Here is a 19,454-nt window from a genome sequence, read left to right as displayed (position 1 = left end):
ATTTACAAGTTCTGCTAGCAGTCCAACACTTAGATTAAATCATCTGACACATGGTAGATTTCATATAATGAAAATACCTAAAGTAATTAGTGCAATATACTGAACTGATCAAAATAAAATGAACTTTGGAAAACAAGGTTGCAAGATTGTTACTAACATTGCGGTATTTATGTTACAAATTACAGGAATATTGTCTATTATGGTTCTTCTCATGTAAGAACAATTGGAACCCCTTCTTTTCAAAGGGGAAAGAGAAGTTAGATATTTTAGTAACTGTACATTTTGTATACTTTAAGCAACTCTTATTAAATATTACAGAAAAGTAATAAACATATACGGAGACTACATTGCAGTACCCTATTTACAGTACAGCTGAAGATCCAATTTAAAATAATCAAGTTTAAATGTCCATAATTGTTAGTGCATTGACTGTATGTATTATGTCCAAGGGACCAAAGGCTCCCTCCCTGCCCCAAACCAGACTTCTGCAATAGCCAGCAGGGACAAGACAGAAATCACAGACACCTGGTTTCTTTTCTATGGGACGAGCTCACGCCTGCAGAGAACACTACCCAGGAAGTTGCACTGATCAATCTTCATGTCCCTAAAATGAGATGGGGTTCCATTTGACTTTTAAAAATCCGCTTTAAAAAATAACAGGACTGGCTGTAAATTAGATGCCTCTAAAGATCATCTCCCCCCATCCTCCAGAGATATTTCTTGTGGTTAATTTATTAAAATGTGCAAGTATACTTTAAGTATAGATAATAAGAAAAGTGACTATTTGCCTGAATACTGTAAGCATAAATATGCCCAGAATCGCCTAAAAATGCTTTCTGAAAAGCCCAAGTAAGCTCTTCATTCTTTTCAGAGTGATGACTGTTAGTTTGGAGAGGCTCGCTGGTTAACTGAGGGTCCAGAGCCATCCGTTTCTATGATGAGAAGTGTCCCCCGACCTCCCACCGACACCAGTGCACAGAGCACTTCCCTTCCTTCCTATTGCTGAAACATTAGTCAGAGGAATACATGCATGGCATTAAAAATTAAGTTCAAAAACACTTAAAATCTGTATTAGAAACTCGACTCTATCATAAGTCTCTTCTTTTTGGAAGTCATCCTGGGCTGTTAAACGCTCCATTTCCATTGTTATTTACATGTAGGAAGCAGAATGCTCCAGCGAGTTCAGCCTGGAGGCTTAGTTACTACAACACTGACTCCTGGTCGGCTGTGTGGGTTCCGTCAGGTCCACTCCTCTTCCTCTAGCAGAATTCACTCCTGGATTTTGTGGCTCATTCTTTGGCAACTTTTTAGCTATGAAATATTAAAAAAAAAATCAGAATATTCATATTAAAATTACACTCACGTGCTTTTTAATAATTCTTTCTAGTTTGGTTATCCCAAAGTATCACATAACCATGTTTATTCTTTTCAAATATTTATCAAGTAACTAGTAAATGCCAAAACACTGGTTGCTGTCTTTTTTTTTTTTTTAAAGATTGATTTTTATTACAAAGTCAGATATACAGAGAGGAGGAGAGACAGAGAGGAAGATCTTCGTCCAATAATTCACTCCCCAAGTGAGCCGCAACGGGCCGGTGCGCGCCGATCCGAAGCCAGGAACCTGGAACCTCTTCTGGGTCTCCCACGCGGGTGCAGGGTCCCAATGCATTGGGCCGTCCTCGACTGCTTTCCCAGGCCACAAGCAGGGAGCTGGATGGGAAGTGGAGCTGCCGGGCTTAGAACCGGCGCCCATATGGGATCCCGGGGCTTTCAAGGTGAGGACTTTAGCCGCTAGGCCACGCTGCCGGGCCCCACTGGTTGCTGTCTTAAGGAAATTTCTTTCCTGGCTGTGTTGCAAGACACCTTGCCCTCTACGTTTAACCTAACCACAACCCAGAACAGATTATACAGAGCCCATTTTCTTCCCAATTCCCACAGCCTTTTCCTACGGACATGACTGGCCAGTAACAGAACCTACTAAATAACTGGGCTGATCTTGAAGACTCCACCTTTCAAAACTAATTCTCAATTTTGTTTTCATCACATTTCTGTGGGTTTCAGAAATGGCCACATCTGCTAAGTTCTACACAGGGTAATGGTTATTAATCTATCTGCTAGATGTAGTTAATCTTGATCCCCACGATGGCAGATATGCTGGATCACTGAGAGACAGCAGAACCACATATGCCCCAGTCGACTGACTCTAAACAGCACCTGCACACACTGATGCTCTCAGGCTTGAGGATGACGACTCCGCTAAGACCGATCTTACTGTCACCTTAAAGCAGGTGACTCAGAGGCCAACTTCTAAGTGACCTCATTAACACATGTGAATTAAAGACAGAAAATACTGGGAAAAAAAAATACAATTATGTCTAAATAGTACATTAATATCAGAGTGTATCTTCTTTTTATTGTAGTCTTTCCTTCTCATAGCTTCTTACTGACTGTTAAGATTGACTGTCCTGGGGTTGGGGTTAAACTACTGCCTGCAGTGCCAGCTTCCAGTATGGGTACCGGTTCAAGTCCTGGCTGCTCCACTTCTGATCCAGTTCTCTGCTAACGTGCCTTGTAAAGCAGCGAAAGATGGCCCACTTGCTTGCGCCCGGCAGTCATGTTGGAGGACCAGCTGAAGCTCCAGGCTTTAGTCAAGCCAAGTACTAGTCACTGGAGCCATTTGGGGAATAAACTAGAAGACAGAAGTGTTCTCTCCCTGTAACTGCCTTTCAAATAAACAAACAAATTTAAAAACAAAACAAAAGGATGAATTGGAACTGTGCTCATCACTGAGTAACCCTTACTTCACCTATGGCCATTGAACACACCAATGACATTGGCAATTTGGATGTACCACAGAGAAACCAAAGGGCTTCCTTTAAATGAAAAGGTGAAAGCTCACTTCATAAGTGAAGGTTAAAAAAAATTGGGTGTCAAAAGTGCTAAGATGTATTGGTACATAATCTGTGAAACTATGACGGAGGAAAAGGAAACGCACTCTAGTTATGTTGCGGCACCTCAGCTCATAAAGACGAAGAGGCTGGCGCATGAGGAACTGCTCGCTTAAGATGTAAATGCACTACACAGCTGAGGGCAACTTTGGCTCCAGGCACTCAACAGAGATCTTGAAGTGTATCTTCCCCTCAGGTAAGGGAAAGGAGAGGATTACAATAAGCAAAAATCAAATACTTAAATTTCTCTTTCAGTGAAACCGTTGGAAAATGTACCAGAATTATCATGCCAACAATCACACTTAACTCATCTGGAAGAAATTTACCTATATTACTAATATTGCAATTTTACAGGTAATAGTGTTTTCAAATTTAAAAACCAAGTATTGCTTGGTGGTAGAGACTTAGAAAAGTGACATAATCATAGAAAAAATTAATAATTTAAAAATAGATATAGTTGCACAAATTCTCTACTTTTCTGCTTATATAATTTGAAAAGAAGCATTATTAATCTTACCTATTGCCATGAATATTTCATTTACATTCATCGACGTTTTAGCTGATGTCTCCATGAATAATAAACTATTGTCATCTGCATAGGATTGTGCTTCCTGTTTATAGAACAAAAAGATTGTTCCTTAGAAATACTCAGTTTTACTATACATATTTGCAAATTTTTTGAAGATTTTATTATATGCAGAGATTTCAAAATGTTTTACATCAAGATAAACTCTTAATTTCGCTTTCCATCAAATTTTTGAAGTTCGTGTTATCCCCCCTTTATTTCTGTAATGTTTTACAATTTATCATAGCCAAATGTCTTTGATCCACAAAGCTGTTCTGAGACTATCCAATGGTCTTTCCCATTTGACAAATAAACCAGTTCCTTGCCCCGTTATGTGTCAGGGTCACTTACAGCTGCAATTTAAGTGCTCTAACATTTTATGCTGAAGAGGTAACTGTCCTGGAGACTGCAATGGATAGTGGTATCACCTGGCACATGTATTCCACTTACCACACATTCAATAAGAGAATGATGCCATCTCTAGTATTACACACCTAATATTCACAGCCAAACTCCCTAGTGGCTGAATTCTTTCCTTGTCATCCACCGGTATCCCATACAGGCACCAATTCATGTCTTGGCAACTCCACTTCCCTTCCAGGGGGGGTTCATAAACTCTTGGAACCATGTTTTATGGATGGGATTTCAATTTTTTTTTAAACTAAAATAAATATGTATTTTATTTTTCTATAAACTTTGGAAAGTGTAATACGATGTGGACCCACATATGCACTGAAATATACTGGGACAAGAGCAGAGAGGGGCTGGGAAGTACACTAACCCAAAGTGTCCGTGGGAAGGAGAAGGTAATCATTCTTTACTCTGAAAACTTCCTTGCTAAGGTCAAGAAAATATTCAATTTACATAGTACTACTAATAGTTACAAAACTTGCATGTCTTCCAATCAACTTAATTCAACATACCTGGAAATCCACAGCTCTTTTATTTGCTAGGTCAGCCTTGTTTCCTGATAAAGCTATTACAATGTTAGGACTTGCTTGTCTCTGAAGTTCTTTAACCCAGTTTTTTGCTCTGGAAAAGGATTCCTGTTAAACAAAGAAACAGTTATTTGACATGGTACCAAAAACTGATTAGCAAGCATCTTTGTGAGGTAAGGTTGGAAAGTGTCCAATGTGATTCTGGGATAGAAATTTTTATGACCATTGTGGTACTTTCAGCTTAAATATTTTCCTTTTACTGTAACAACTGCTATATTTACTGGTTACAGTGAGACATTACAACACATGTATTCATGTGTACTGTTGCAATCTAAACTAGTACAGACACAATGGAAAAGAATATGATGATTTTCCTAAAGGCTTATTTATTTTACTCAGAGAAGTCAGAATTACAGATAGAGATACTCCATCTGCTGGTTCTCTCTTCACATGGGAACAATTGACAGAACTGGGATGGTCTGAAGCTGGGAGCCAGAAGTTTCTTCCAGGTCTCCCATATGCGTGCAGGGGCCCAGAGCTTTGGGCCATCCTCCGGTGCTCTCTCAGGTCATAAGCAGGGAACTGAAAGGAAAGTGGAGCAGCCAGGACACGAACTGGAGCTAATACGAGACTGGGACCGGCAGGTGGAAGACTGACCTGTCACACCACCAACTCAGCCTCAACTTCTTAAAAACTGCCATGATTCAGCAATGCCACCACTGGGCATATATCCAAAAGACCTGAAGTCATGGTATCCAAAAAACACCTAGTCCACTATCTTTACCACATCACTATTCATAATAACCAAGATATGTAATCAAGCAAACCAGTGATGAATGGATCAAGACACATGGTCTACAAACATAATGGAACATTATTCAGTCATAAATAACAGTGACGATTTGCACTAAAATGGATAAAACGAAGACATCATCTCACTTGAGTTCCAGTTTGATTTCTGGCTGCTCCACTTCTCATCCAGCTCCCAGCTAATGTGCCTGGGAAGGCAGTGGAAGGCTGCCCAGAAGCTATGACCTTGCCCCCATTTGGAAGATCTCACGCTGTTGCAGGCTACCTGAGTTGGTCTGATCCATCTCTGGCCATTACGACCACTTTGGGAGTGAGTGGAATTTCTCTCACTATATAAATCTTACTTCTATATAAACCAATATTTTTGTTTTTTTACAGTGGTGTCAGACACAAAGATACAGAATGTTGTTTCTCTGTTGGAGCTTTAACACACTACCTGTCTGAACATAGAAAAGTGATTCTTAGAGGCTGCGAAGGCCACAGGAATCTGGAACACGTGTATCACTCAAGAGTGTGGCAGAAGGAACAAGCTCCTGGTACTCTCAACAGCACAGCGGGCAACTATGATTCAACATCTCCTCTAATACATTTATATGAATCAATACAAAAAGGAAGTTCCAAACCTTCATGGTATTTTTAAAAACACTAACTTACAAGAAAATCGCAATGGCTAGGGAAAAAAAAAATTAAACCACTTCAAAAGATTCCATTGAACGAATATTCTCAACAAAACAAAGAGTAAAACTAATTTCACCAGGGAATACCCCAGTACTCACCTCATTCGTGATGTCATACACAACAATGGCTGCTTGTGCTCCTCTGTAGTACATCGGTGCTAGGCTATGGTACCGTTCCTGACCAGCTGTGTCCCATATTTCAAACTTCACTGTTGTGTCATCAAGACACACAGTTTGAGTTAGAAAAGCAGCTGAAAGAAGAAAATGCCCCTAATAAATTAATCATGTCCTTCAAGTTTTCATATCACAGAAAACACCTGGAAAATCAAAGTACTGCATACTTAAACCATTAATAACAGTTTTAAATATTTACAAGACCTGTGATTCAATGCTACCTACATATTAAGATCCTGGTAGCGGGCCACAAAGTTACAAATTTTCACTATATTTTAAAGCTTGTTATGGTATTAGAGGTTACATTTTAAAATAACATTTATTTTTATTGCAAAGGAAGGAGAAAGATCTTCCATCCACTGGCTGACTCCGCAAGTGGCTGCAATGACCAGAGCTGAGCCAATCCAATGCCGGGAGCCAAAAGCTTCTTCCACGTCTCTGTAGTAAGTAATACAGCGTTGAGAATATTATTTGAAAGAAACAAGACCATCATAAAAAAAAAACAAACCCGAAGGCATCAGCTAAAAAAAAAAGTTTAATTCAGCTACAAGAGCTTGAAGTCAGTAACTGTCTCATAATAATAATATGCTATCAAAAAACATGCTAGAAAGGGAGTGCATTCCAATCAAACTGCTGAAGACACTCATCATCTCGCCGTGCCGAGGAACCCTTCCTGATTCCACACCAGCACTGCCTAGCTCTGCTCCCAGAGGTTCACATATCGTTTTCTCTTCCTACACTGGGAGGTTCCTCGAGAAATGCACTAAGCAAATACAAACCCTAGTTCACTCAGATGTCTGAAGTTAACAGGACATGGAGCCATTCAAGCAGCACTTTAGGTAACACAAATAGGGAAATACTTTCACAACCAGAAAAAAAAGTTTCAAAAGACATGTCATTATTATCAAGGCTGAACCTGAATGCAAACCCAAATTCTTAAATGCGCCAAAACGACAACTTTCTGTGACGCTGACACGCTGTTCCCACGTGGGAAATTCTGTACTGGCATTAGTCATACACAAGTGAAAACATCTTCAGGCTACCTGTGTAAGGGATACCCTATTCCTAGGTTATATATATATATATATTTGTAATTAAGAATTAGCCAGGGTGAAGCAGGGAGGGCACATTCCAGAAAACAGCGGAGGGGCAGCTGGAGACTTGACGGATACGGGAAAGCAGCGGAGACAACGGGGTGGTACTGCAGTGACCAGATACCTCAGAGGCAGTCACCGAGTTGTGGCTGGAGTGCCACCAGAAGCCAGGTGGGAAGGGGAGTTCGTCAGGAGCTCAAGAGGTAAACCCAGAAATAGAACTGCCTCTTCTACTAGTTGTTTGACCAGAAGCAGAGACAGAGCAGCAGATCCCAAACTGGAGTGCAGGAACAGAGTGCGTGTCACAGCCCAGACCCCCACCGCAGTCGAATCGGGCACCATTTTGTGTAGGGAGGCAAAGGCTATGGGGACAGGACTGCGCATGCACTAAGCTGGGAGTGAACTCACTTTGGGCTCAGTGAACTGCAACAATGTGGCATCCTACAGTTTCCACCCAATATAGGTCAAGAAACTCTATGAATGGCACTTCAGGTGCCATTTTCTACAGTGAGAATGCAGGGACAACAGCGAGCTGTGCATGTGCTGAGCTGGGAGCGAATTCTCTGAGCTCAGTACACTGCACTGGTCCTACACTGCAAATACCGACTGTGGCATCTTATAACTCCAGACGGGTCCAAGAGGCCCTCAGACCTAACAGCCAGCAGGTGCCAGCAGGACCTGCACTGCTACCACTGGTGCCTCCCTAGTCCTGGGAACTGCTAGAGGGGAGAAAGGTTGTACAGACAACAGCAAACCTCAGCATGGATCACAGGAGGTAGAGAGTAATACGCCAGGAGCTGTGGTCAAAGTGGTGGACGTCTAACCCAAAAGTCCAGATCTGCAACTCTGCAAGGAGTGGCACAAGTGACCGCAAACAAAGAACTGTGTATCAACCACAATAAGTAAAATCGAACTGTAGGCCTGTGGGTAACACAGCTTAGAAATCTGTTCTAAGGAAAAGAATCTGCCTTGAACCTACCATCACTGTGAGGAAAACCAGGTCAGGGTCAAGACGAAATGTGCACATTCCAGCTGACAGCCCCAGTTGAGGTCCCAACCAAAAAGACACAAGGTCCAAGAAAAACATTAAGCTCACTTAGTAAGCCCACTCCAAGAGTGATGACAGAATGAGTTTAAATTTCTATGCTTTGTTATCTGTTTCTCAGCAATTACTAGATGGCTGGTAAGTTTAAGTTTGGAAAAAACACAACAGAGAACCCATTGTGATGGCTCCATTGGCTAATCCTGCTCCCTCCTCCAATGCCAGTGCTACGATCCCACCTGGGCATCAGTTTGTGTGCCAGCAGCTCCACTTCCCACTCAGTTCCCTGTTTGTGGCTTGAAAAAGGAGGAGGAAGGCCCAAAGCCTTGGGATCCTGTACCAGTGTGGGAAACCCGGAAGAATCTCCTGTTTCCTGACTTCAGATCAGCTCAGCTGCGACTGTTGTGGTCACTTGGAGAGCGGAACAAAGGATAGATCTCCCACTTTGTTTCTCCTCTCTGTAAAGCTGCTTTTCCAATAAAAATACAGTAATCTAAAACAAACAAAAAACCCCACAGAGAATATGTAGCTTTTTAACAGTAACTCTGTAAGTTATACAACAAATTAACATAATTTTGGAGAAAAAGAACTGAGTGGATTAGAAAATGAGACTTCTCACTTTAAACTTAAAAAAAATCTTTGAGAATAATTAAAATTTGATATATGATTTATAGCTGTAATATCCCTTCAGTTTCGTTCAACGAAGAGTGCACATATCTGCCAGTTATTTCGCAGATTGATTGCAAGGAATATACCCTAATTCTAATAAGGAAAAACAGATTTGTATGTATACACACACTCTCACATTCTGTCTGGATTCCACATCGCTGGCAGCACTGAAGGAACACATTTGTCTTGACATATTTGTCTCTTCTATTTAAAAGGAGCATTTTCATGTACAGCCATGTAAGGCATCCATGAGCTGTGTGAAAATGCCATGTAAACTCTATTTTAAAATTACTTTGTATTTTCTAGAAATCACACCTTTCTAAAAATTGCAAATTACTTATAAATGGGATAGGAAAGTGAGAATTCTATTCATATTGCATCTCAAACAGGGCTGACAGCAACTAAGTATGAGATAAAGAACTGTTGTTTTTTTTTAAATAAAGAAAAGCTGAAAGCAACTGATAATTACACAGACCAGAGTCACTTATCAGATTATGTTCTTCAGAACCAAAGAGCATCTGGTATCCTAAGCTGTCAAAACCGAGGCTGAGAAGCCTCTCAAGCAGCTGACTTGTTCCCTTTCCATCCTGCCTGCACCCTTCTTTATCTGTTACTCTGTAAGTCAATGTTCAGCAACACTATCAACACTGCTCTGCCACAGCTGTGAAGAACCAAAGACTATTTACAAAATCCTCAACATTTATTCACACCTGGAGGAATTTAATTGGGTAGCTACAATGTATGTTTTCATCAAGGTAGTCCTATAAAAACAAAACAATGAAAACCGTTGGAATTCCTCCTTGACCTTACATACAGGCTCTGTGCGGAACGGCTGCCAGGTGAGGCTCAATGACGACTTCCAATCATATTATCCTATCATAAATTCATTCTTCAAAGTGAGATTATGTTAGACCAATTATAAATTTTCCATGTTCTTATTGAAGTAAAAATCCTCTATCTAAATGAAATTAAAAAAAAAAGTCCCATTTTATAGCACCTATTGGTATCCAAAATCGACTTTCTTTCATATGCCTCTCACTTTTTCCTTTCTTTTTTTTAAAGATTTATTTATTTGTATTACAAAGTCAGATATATACAGAGAGGAGAAGAGAAAGAAGTTATCTTCCATCTGATGATTCACTCCCCGAGTGACCGCAATGATCAGAGCTAAGCCAATCCAAAGCCAGAAGCCCATATCCTCTTCTGGGTCTCCCACACGGGTGCAGGGTCCCAATGCTCTGGGCCGTCGGGATTAGAACGGCGCCCATATGGGATCCCGGGGCGTGTTCAAGGCAAGGACTTTGGCCGCCAGGCCATGGCGCCGGGCCCTCACTTTATCAATGAAAGATCAACTAGAAACCTGAAATATTCAAGTGAGAGAACAACCAGAAAACTAGCAAAAATAACTCAGCCAACACAGATTTCAAAGTCCATGTATTAAATTTTATGCAAATGTATGGATTTCTTGAAGATGTAACTGATGTAACAATTCCTTTTTAATGTATATCCTCTTTTGGGAGGACATATGGTCTAAAAAGGTTGGAGATTTAGACTTAATTTCTGGTGACATGTAGGGCCAGCTCTGTGGCACAGGGGGTAATACTGACCCAGCTCCCTGAAAACCTGCCTGGGAAATCAGTGCAACAATAACCCAAGTCCCTTGAGCCCTTGCATCCATGTAGGTGACCCCCTAAAAGCTCCTGGCTTTTGATGGGCTCAACCCTGGCTCTTCTGGCCATTTGGGAGGTGAACCAGTGGCTGAAAGACCTCTTTCTCTACCATCTCTACCTTTCAAGTAAATAAACAAACCCTAAAATTTGTCAGATAAATAAGAGGATATACACAAATTATTCAACCAAATAAAAACAATAAATCAATGAATCGAGACTCCATTCCCTAAGTTAGAGCTTTTTGACAAAACCATTTTACCAAACAACTTTGAACTTCGACAGCACCAGAGGATATTAACAAATGAAGCCACAGCAAAAACTAATGCTCATGGATTTTAAACCTGCTTTTGACAAAAGGCACACATATACACTGAAAGCCTGTATCCACCAGCTCAGTCTCCAAATACCTGCAGCTGCTGGTGGAGCCAAATTCAAGGCGGAAGCTGGGAATCCCACGTGGGTGGCAGGGCAGCAGCTGCTTTTACCATTCCTCCCAAGGCGTACTGAGAGAAAACTGAAGAGTGGAGCTAAGCTTCCAACACAAGAACTGCCAGTAAACTATTGGGTCAAATGCCCAACCCTAATAGTTGTTTTTTTCTTAATTTGAGAGGGAGAGACAGTTCTTGCAGGTATAAAGGCCAACAACGGGCCAAAGCTGGCAGCTGGTAACTCAGCACAGGCGTCCTCAAAGTGCAGCAGGAGCCCGACAACCTGAGCCATCACTGCTGCCCTCAGCATCCACAGCAGCAACAAGTTGGAATCGGGAGCCAAAGATTGTTACTAAACGCCATCAGCCAACAGGAGACACGGGTGCGCCTCACTGGGCTAAACAGCTATACCAAAACAAGTAAGAGGAAATAATCTGCATGAACTGTATTATTTAATGTGCAGGAAAACACACACTTTAACTGTTCTACAAGTAGAGTCCTTATGTACTACAGGATTCACGTAAGTGCTCAGAAAAGGCTATAAGAATTTCGAACAAACGTAACGACTTACAAATGAAAGGAATGTTGAAATAGCTATATTAGGTAATCTTTTGAATTAGACTAGAAAAGGATGTTTCTTTGGTTTCAAGTGGTACAAATTGATAGAGAAGCGGCCTACAGAGGAGCAGAGATAAAACAAGCACTGGTAATTGAGGTTCGTCATGTTGTAAGAAACCCTCCCTCTCTCCAAATGGCTGAGAGAGTAAGCACTGGCAGGTCTATCTAGAGTCAGTGTAAATACTATGGTTTTTTTCTTGGGCTAGGCAGAAAGCTCAGTTTGTGCCCTCTTCTATGGTGTCAGTAGCTGTAATGACATACCCATCCCTTCGTGTGCCTTCATGAATAAGGGAGCTTCTGCCAGTGAAGCAAATGTAAGTCACTAGTGGGAGGGCTCCCTCATGAATGTGAGCGGGACGGAGCATTAACTCAGGGTTTCCGTGCATGAATGGTAGGGATTCAGGACACTGAGCTGAGTGGTGAGGGAGTAAGAGATCAGAAAGGTCAGTGTGGGATTATCCACCAGTGAGACCTAGAAAGTCAGAATATGCAAAGAGGGAAGGGTTTGGGGACCCTTGTAGGTAAATAGCTCAAAAAGATGATGAGGGGGAGGGGATAGATAGTTGTTTGAAAGCCAAAGGTGAGCTTTTTGGATTCTTGGGCAAGGAGTGCTGCCAACTGCCAAGGAACAAAGGCAGGGCCCACCGCAGGATGTTAGGGTTTAGTTTCTTTGACAAATACGTGACTGGGGTGAAAGAGGGTCCAAATTGGTGTTCCAAGGTTACGGAAGCAAAGCCTGACTTTTGAGTAACATATAGTAGGAAAGGCCTGGTAAAGTCAGGTAAATGGAATGCTGCAGCCTAGAGAATGGCTTGTTGAAGCTTCTGAAACAGGGCCTAAAGGGGTTAGGAGGAGCTCAAAGAACTGCGTGCAGCATTGTACAGGGGATCAGTCAGCACAGGGGAGGTGGGAATCTGTAAGTACAGGAAGCCCATCATGTCCGGGAAGGAGAGGATTTGTTCTTTGTGAGTGGGTCGGGGAAGGGATATCAAGTGTTTTCTAAGGTAACAGACTGTTGGGTGGGAGTGAGTTGTCCTAGGTAGGTTAGCTAAGGGGCGAACAGCTGAACTTTGGGAGGGTGAGGCTCTGTACCCCTATGGGCTAGGGAGTTTAGCAGAATAGCAGTATTGCCTTCGCTGTGTAGTAGTGATGGGCTGCAAAGGAAGAGGTCTTCTACATACTGGATGGGTTTGGAAGAAGGGAAAGTAAGGACAGATTCCTGGCAAGGGTTTGGTCAAAAAGGATGGGGGAAGTCTCAGAAACCTTGTGCAAGCATATTCCAGGTCAACTGGGTGGAGAAGTGAGTTTAGGTCTGTCAAAATGAAAGCAGAGAGATCTTGAGTTTGGGGGTGTAAAGGTAGTATCTGATTATGAAGCAGATAATTTAAAGACACTACACAAAGGATGTGTAATGCATAGTGCATTAACATTCCTTGAAACATAAAAAAACTGTAACTTCAAAACCCAGATTACATTTCTGATGCTCAGTAATATCACACACATACAAATCCACAAAAAACACCATTAAGAAACACTCTAACATAATACGCAAGTCAAAGAATCCTATAGATCCCCATAACACTGTGGAGTCAACTGAAGGAGAAATACTCTCAGGGCCTACTAGCTCATTTCCCTTATTGGAAAGTCAGGACCAGCTCACCAATCTTATTAGAAGGGCCTGAGGTTACCAATAAAATTCAAGCACATTTGGTTAAGAACATCTGTTAAATAAAGTTCTGCTTTTTGATAAATTTGAAGTTGCTACACATCAGTGGTTATATATTTGTTTTATGCATTACAAAAGCTTGCCTTTAAAAAGCATACATTTGTAAATGTCCTAATACACAACTACTCAAATACATATGCCTTGCAAAACAAGACTCATCAAGTTCAAAGGTTCCCTGTTCATTTCGCAGAGGAAACTGAAGTACAAGAGCTCTTGCCCCACGACTTTTCCTCAGCTCCACTTTCTCGGTATGTCTGTTTCCATTAATCATCCATTTTTCTCTACCCTTGGAGCAGTCCTATGTGTATATCTTGGTAGTACGTAACTAAATTTACTTAACTCGACGCACTGGCAAGTTAATTTAGAAACAATCCAGATGTAAAGAATTGACATAAAAGTCTAATATTTTCACTATTCGTCCGAAATCCAATATAACTGAATACAAACATGCATTTATTGTATAAGCTTCTATTAATTAAGAAATACATACCTAGTCAAATCTTATATTTTTGGGACACTGATTCCACTCATGTTTGTTTGTGTATCTTAGCTAGTATACAACCACAGTGGGATTAACAACAAACAAACAAAAAAATCAAAATGTTAACAGATGTTATCTTAACAAAAACCAAGGTATATTTTAAAGTTAGAAGTCGGCTGAAAAATCTTTTCTTGACTGTATGACCTATTTAGGTGTCCACAGCCACCCAACTGGAACACAAAAACATTTGTCAATGTATGATTAAAATAAATGAAGCAGTGAAGAAAATCTCACCCCCAATGGTACTCTCTTGAAATTCATGAAATTGGCCTTTCACAAAGCGAAGCACTAGACTTGATTTGCCAACAGCAGACTCTCCCAGAAGGACTAGTTTGAACTGGCATATTTTATTTCCAGTATTTGGCCCATTGGGTCTCGTTGCTCCTCGATTAGCCATGTCCAAATTTAAAAGTCCCCAATTTCAGATTCTTAAATGAACTGCCAGGATGCAGAGCGTCAATTTTTTTCTGTAGGTAAAGAAATCTGTAAAGAAACAAATATGCAACAAATATACAAATCAGCAAAACAGTTAAATTTAATAAATACTAAATTCTGATCATAGCATATAACTTTTGGTTAATTATGACCTATTTGATGCTCAAAGCCATTTAGTTTACTTTACAACCTTTTAAAAAAGTACTTAATTTGGGGGCTGGTGCCCCTGAGTAGCAGGCTAAGCTTCCACCTGTGGCCCCAGTGTCCTATATGGGCATCAGCTCAAGTCCCAGCAGCTCCACTTCTGATCCAGCTTCCTGCTAATGGCCTGGGAGGCAGAAGATAGTTCAAGTCTCTGGGTCTCTGCATCTACGTGGGAGATGCAAGATTTCTCTCCCAAATAAAAATAATCTTTAAATAAAGCCTTACTTCATTTATTTGAAAGAATGACACAAAGAGAGGGAAATAGCTGCCGCCTACTGTTCATACTCCGAATGACTGCAATAGACTGAGCGGCATAGGGCGAATTAAGTCCGGAACCCCCTTCGGGCCACTTACACACTTAAGAGGGACCCAATCCCTTGTGCATCACTTGTTGTCTCCCGTAGTATGTATTTTCACGGAGCCAGGTCGGCAAAACGGGGAGTCAAGGCCAGGCCCTTCAATTCAGGACAGCAGCACCCCTAGTGGCAGCTTCCGGCTGCAATACCTGCCCCTCACCACCTTTTCAAAGCACCTTTTCCAGAATGTGAGCCTAAAATCACTGTGATTTTCAGGGCTTTTTAAAAACCCTAATTCAGCCTCAACTTTGTTATGAAGGTTTTAAGTACTTTGGCAGAGCCACTCAACAACCTTTACAGTTACTGCTACAATCCTTATAAAGAGTTTACAGATGTAAGTTTTTCAAAGCAAGGCACCTGACAAGTGAGTCAAAAAATCAAGTTTTAGGGCCCTATGAGGTGGTGGTTAAAGTCCTGTCCTTAAATGCGCCAGGATCCCATATGGGCGCCGGTTCTTGCCACAGCAGCCCCACTTCCCATCCAGCTCCCCGCTTGTGGTCTGAGAAAGCCGTCGAGGACGGCCCAAAGCCTTGGGACCCTGCACCCACGTGAGACCCGGAAGAAGCTCCTGGCTTCAGATTGGCTCAGCTCCGGCTGTTGCGTCCACTTGGGGAGTGAATCAGCAGATGGAAGATCTTCCTTTCTGTATATCTGCCTTTCCAACAAAAGTAAATAAATCTTAAAAAAAAAAAAAAATCCTTACAATAAAGGTCAATAATTTAAAAAGAAAGCAAGTTTTAGAGTCAGATGACTTGGGTAAAAACGTGGGGTGGTGAGCCTCAGGGCAGAATAGTTGCACAGCTGGCTAATCCTCCAGCTTCCCATGGCATGTCAGATCATGTCCGGTTGGCTCCACTTGCGATCCAGCTCCCTGCTCAAGCCCTGGGAAAGCAGCAGAGGATGGCTCAAGTTCTCGGGTCTTCGTGCTCACATGGGAGACCCAGGAGAAGCTCCTGGCTTTGGATCAGCTCACCTCTGGCTGATGTGGCTATTTGGAAAGTGAACCAGGAGATGAAAGATCACTCCTCTCTCTGTAAATCTGCCTTTCAAATAAAATTTAAATAAATATTTAAGCCTGGGAAAGCAGTCGAGGATGGCCCAAAGCCTTGGGACCCAGTACCAGTGTGGGAGACCTAGAAGAAGCTCCTGGTTCCTGGCTCCAGATCAGCTCAGCTCTGGCCAATACGGCCACCTGAAGAGTGAAGCAGCGGATGGAAGATCTTTCTGTCTCTCCTTCTCTCTGTAAATCTGACTTTCTAATAAAAATAAATAAAAAAATCTTAAAAAAATTATTTTGTGGGAAATTAAGATAATCAAAGGGATGTTCTCAGATTCTAGGATTTAGTAATATAGGTAAACTCTGGTTAAATGCCGCATTGCATGATTAATGGTCATTTTAGGGCAAAAACTTTAAGGTCCTCAGTGTTGTATGCGTAGTCATTGAAAAAGTGAAAAATGACTTTCACCTTCGCAGAAAGGATGTGCTCGTGGTGACTGTCGGTGACCTATTCACTAGCTTTTTTGTCGTTTTGGGGGCTACCAACACTTGCCGTGAATCTTTGCAGAACAATTCGTTTTTTTGAAAGGCAGACTTACAGAGCAGTGACAGAAAGATCTTCCATTTACTGGTCTCCTGGGTCTCCCACACGGGTGCAGGGTCGCAAGGCTTTGGGCCGTCCTCGACTGCTTTCCCAGGCCACAAACAGGGAGCTGGATGGGAAGTGGAGCAGGAGGGGCAGGAACCGGTGCCCATATGGGATCCTGGTGCTTGCAAGGTGAGGATCAGCTAAATTGAGCCATCACACCAGGTCCAATAGTAGCATATGTAATCTAGATTCCCACTCTACCAACGTGACTATATCCAACGTTTCACCTCATGCAAGTTATTTGCCTTCTTTTTAATTGAGTTTATAAGACCTATTCTTGAAAACTCACTAATACATTCATGACATGTTAACTCAAGACAATTAAGCTCACCTCTCTGCTTTATCCAAAACCCCAGCTTGAAAGAAAAGAGTTCCTACGTTTTACCAACACAGATGAAACAATGTTTAAGCCACTTCCAAACAATATGGTACAGATAAAACTGCTTTCCTAGAACATTGTCTCAAACACATCAAGCCTTGAGATATAATTCTGGTTACACCAATTTATGTGCGGGCAAATTTTTAAGTTCTGAAGTCCATCTGCATACTAGGAAACTTTCATAGTTGCCAGTAGTTACAAGATGCAGTATACGCAGAACATCCCCAAACGGTACTTGGCATGCAGGCTGAACTTGAGCGACAGCTCACACACAGCCTCTTGCTACGTAATATTAAGCACCAACAGAATGCAATATAGACTCAAAATGCACCAATATGCTTTCAGGGGCAAATATCTGTTGAAACAGTTCTCAAACCTGAGGATCACTTCTCAAGGATAACACAGCACTTTCAGCCTTTAGCGAAAGCTTTACATATCCATAAAGAAAGGCAAGCAAGCGCCTGACTTACTTTTTACCTTCTAAGCTCTAAGGATCTCAACATAGAAAATTAAACCTAATTGAAAATTTAGTTGCTGTAACACTGAAAAGTTAAGAATACAGGCACCAACTTGTATTCACTGCTCACTGAAATGTCTCCCGCTTTGCCAAACAAGGATTTGCCACTATATGCATTTTCCGTATTTTGGAAGGAGTTAGTGCTCCAGAGCGTTTAAGTCCTTTTAGGTGATCTTCAATTTTAAAGAAACAGTAATTATAATTCCCGGGCTCTTCTTTCGTGCCCGGCAGGGTTGCCAAAGCTTGCCTTACAACAACCCTCGAGTCAAGTCTGTGAAGAGTCCCGAAGATAACTAGGGCAATTGATTCAACAGTTCTGTTTCAATTAAGCGAGGCCAATGGAAGCCTGAAAGGTCTGTGGGTGTCACGGGGAGCGGGGTGTTAGCCCCGCGCAGGGAGGGGACACCATCGGGCAGGTTCCCCCGCTCAGTCGGCCGGGCAGCTTGGCGGCCTCGTCCCCCCTCCAGCCTCCTCACCCTTCCCACTCCACATCTTCCCGAGGGAGGCGGAGCTCCTCCGACTCACCTGCTGACCTATCGCAGCCCCCGGCTCCGCTTCCCGGTCCCCCGGCCCGCCTCCGAGTTACTGCCTGAACCCACAGTCCCCCGCCAGGTCCCCCCACCTCGGGGCCGTCCTGTCACCCCCTCGTCTCGGAAACCTGCCCGCCTCTGCCCTGCCCGGAGGAGCCGGGCGGAACCTCGGCCTCCTCCGGTCCTCTTCCCGCGGCGCCATCTTGAGAAGGGAGGAGGGTGACACCCGTGGCTCCCTCCACCAAGTGCCTCCACCACCACGACGGCTCTCCAGGAACCCTTGGCGGCCGCAGGCGTCACCAGGCCAGCCGCAAGTCCGGCGCGGCCAGCTCCGGGGGTGGGGGTCCCCCCAAAGCAGCTCGCCCGCCAAGCCGCGGGAACCCGGGGTCCGGACGCAGGGGCAGGGTGGGCTGGGTACCTGAGGCCGCTGCGGCAGGTGCGGTCCGAGGCACGGGAGCCGGGCGGAGGCTGAGGCGGCTCCGAGCGTCGCTCTCCTCACACTGGGCCGTGCGGGGCTGGAGCTGCGGTGCCGCCCCTGTCGGGCTCCGTCCCCGCCTCTCCGCGCTCCGCCTTTCGCTTTCCTTTTCTCCTCCTCCTCCTCCTCGGCCACCGCCGCAGCCGCCGGCCCTCGAATGCCGACGGACTCTTCCTCCTCCTCCTCCCTCCTCCCCTCAGGCCGGCCGCCGGCTGCTTCGCGAACCAAAACACAAACACTCCAGTCTCAACGCGGGAGCCACTTCCGCAGCCGGGTGCCGGCCCCGCCGCCACGTCGCTGCGCGCAGCCAACTACGCCTCTGCGTCACTTCCGCTCGGCGCCCGTCCGCCCTGGGAGTGGAGGGCGGGGCGCGGGTCACGTGATCCTGGGCGCCACCGCCCTCCGTCCACGGCGCGCCCGTCGCGTGCGGCCCCTCCCTCGCAGCATCTTTGTCATCTGGGCGGAGGTTGCTGGGCTCTGGTGGTTTTGGGGGTACGGGTGGGGGATCCCTCGTGCTGCTGCGCACTTGAGGAGAAACCCCCAGCCTTTTGTGAATGTGAGTCCAAGGTCCCCTCCACCTCACCCCTCAGCACCCGCAAACCTCGTCATTTACCCTAAGGGGTTTTTCTGAGAGACGTTTAGCTGGAGCTGTCTGCCCATTCTGCCGTGTCCGTGGAGCCAGGTGTGTCCCCCGCCCCACCTCCCGGCATTCCTCAAAATCTTTAGGTGGCCAAATCTTAAAGTTTAGTTTGCATATCTGAAGAACTTTTTTTTTCCTAAGGTGCAGAGAAGGTTCATTTTTTTTTAAGCTAGCTTTTGCTTCGATTTCCATTGGCAGATACAGCACTAACCCTTTTACAGGGTTAACTTTTCTCCTATCAAGTCAACTGGGAAACCAGCTTGTGTATGATTGTATTACTATGTTAATGGGGCCTCACCTCTGCCAACGTAACAGGCATATTGCCAGGCAGCCAAAAACCTTGAGGCATGGTTGTGGAATTTGTGACTGGGG

General features: G+C 43.6%; 1 protein-coding gene across 1 annotated transcript; it reads right to left on the bottom strand.

The window, feature by feature from the left end:
• Positions 1–973: 973 nt before the first annotated feature.
• Positions 974–18,745, bottom strand: RAB5A (RAB5A, member RAS oncogene family). Its single transcript, XM_004588298.3, has 6 exons — positions 18,386–18,745; positions 14,135–14,383; positions 6,038–6,189; positions 4,437–4,559; positions 3,466–3,559; positions 974–1,311 (listed from the first exon to the last, which is right to left on the bottom strand). The coding sequence occupies exons 2-6, from the start codon at positions 14,295–14,297 to the stop codon at positions 1,196–1,198; spliced, it is 648 nt and encodes a 215-aa protein (XP_004588355.2). The 5' UTR covers positions 14,298–14,383; positions 18,386–18,745; the 3' UTR covers positions 974–1,195.
• Between the last annotated feature and the right edge of the window lie 709 nt (positions 18,746–19,454).

The sequence above is a fragment of the Ochotona princeps genome, chromosome 30, assembly GCF_030435755.1.
Source record: "Ochotona princeps isolate mOchPri1 chromosome 30, mOchPri1.hap1, whole genome shotgun sequence".
Lineage (NCBI taxonomy): Eukaryota > Metazoa > Chordata > Mammalia > Lagomorpha > Ochotonidae > Ochotona > Ochotona princeps.
This window is presented reverse-complemented; position numbering and strand designations above follow the sequence as displayed.

Coding starts and splice junctions, on each gene's coding strand:
- RAB5A (XM_004588298.3), bottom strand. CDS start 14,297: ATGGCTAATCGAGGAGCAACGAGACCCAATGGGCCAAATACTGGAAAT. Junction 3,560..4,436: donor AAAGAGCTGTGGATTTCCAG/GTATGTTGAATT, acceptor TTCTATAAACAG/GAAGCACAATCCTATGCAGA. Junction 1,312..3,465: donor TGAAATATTCATGGCAATAG/GTAAGATTAATA, acceptor AATATTTCATAG/CTAAAAAGTTGCCAAAGAAT.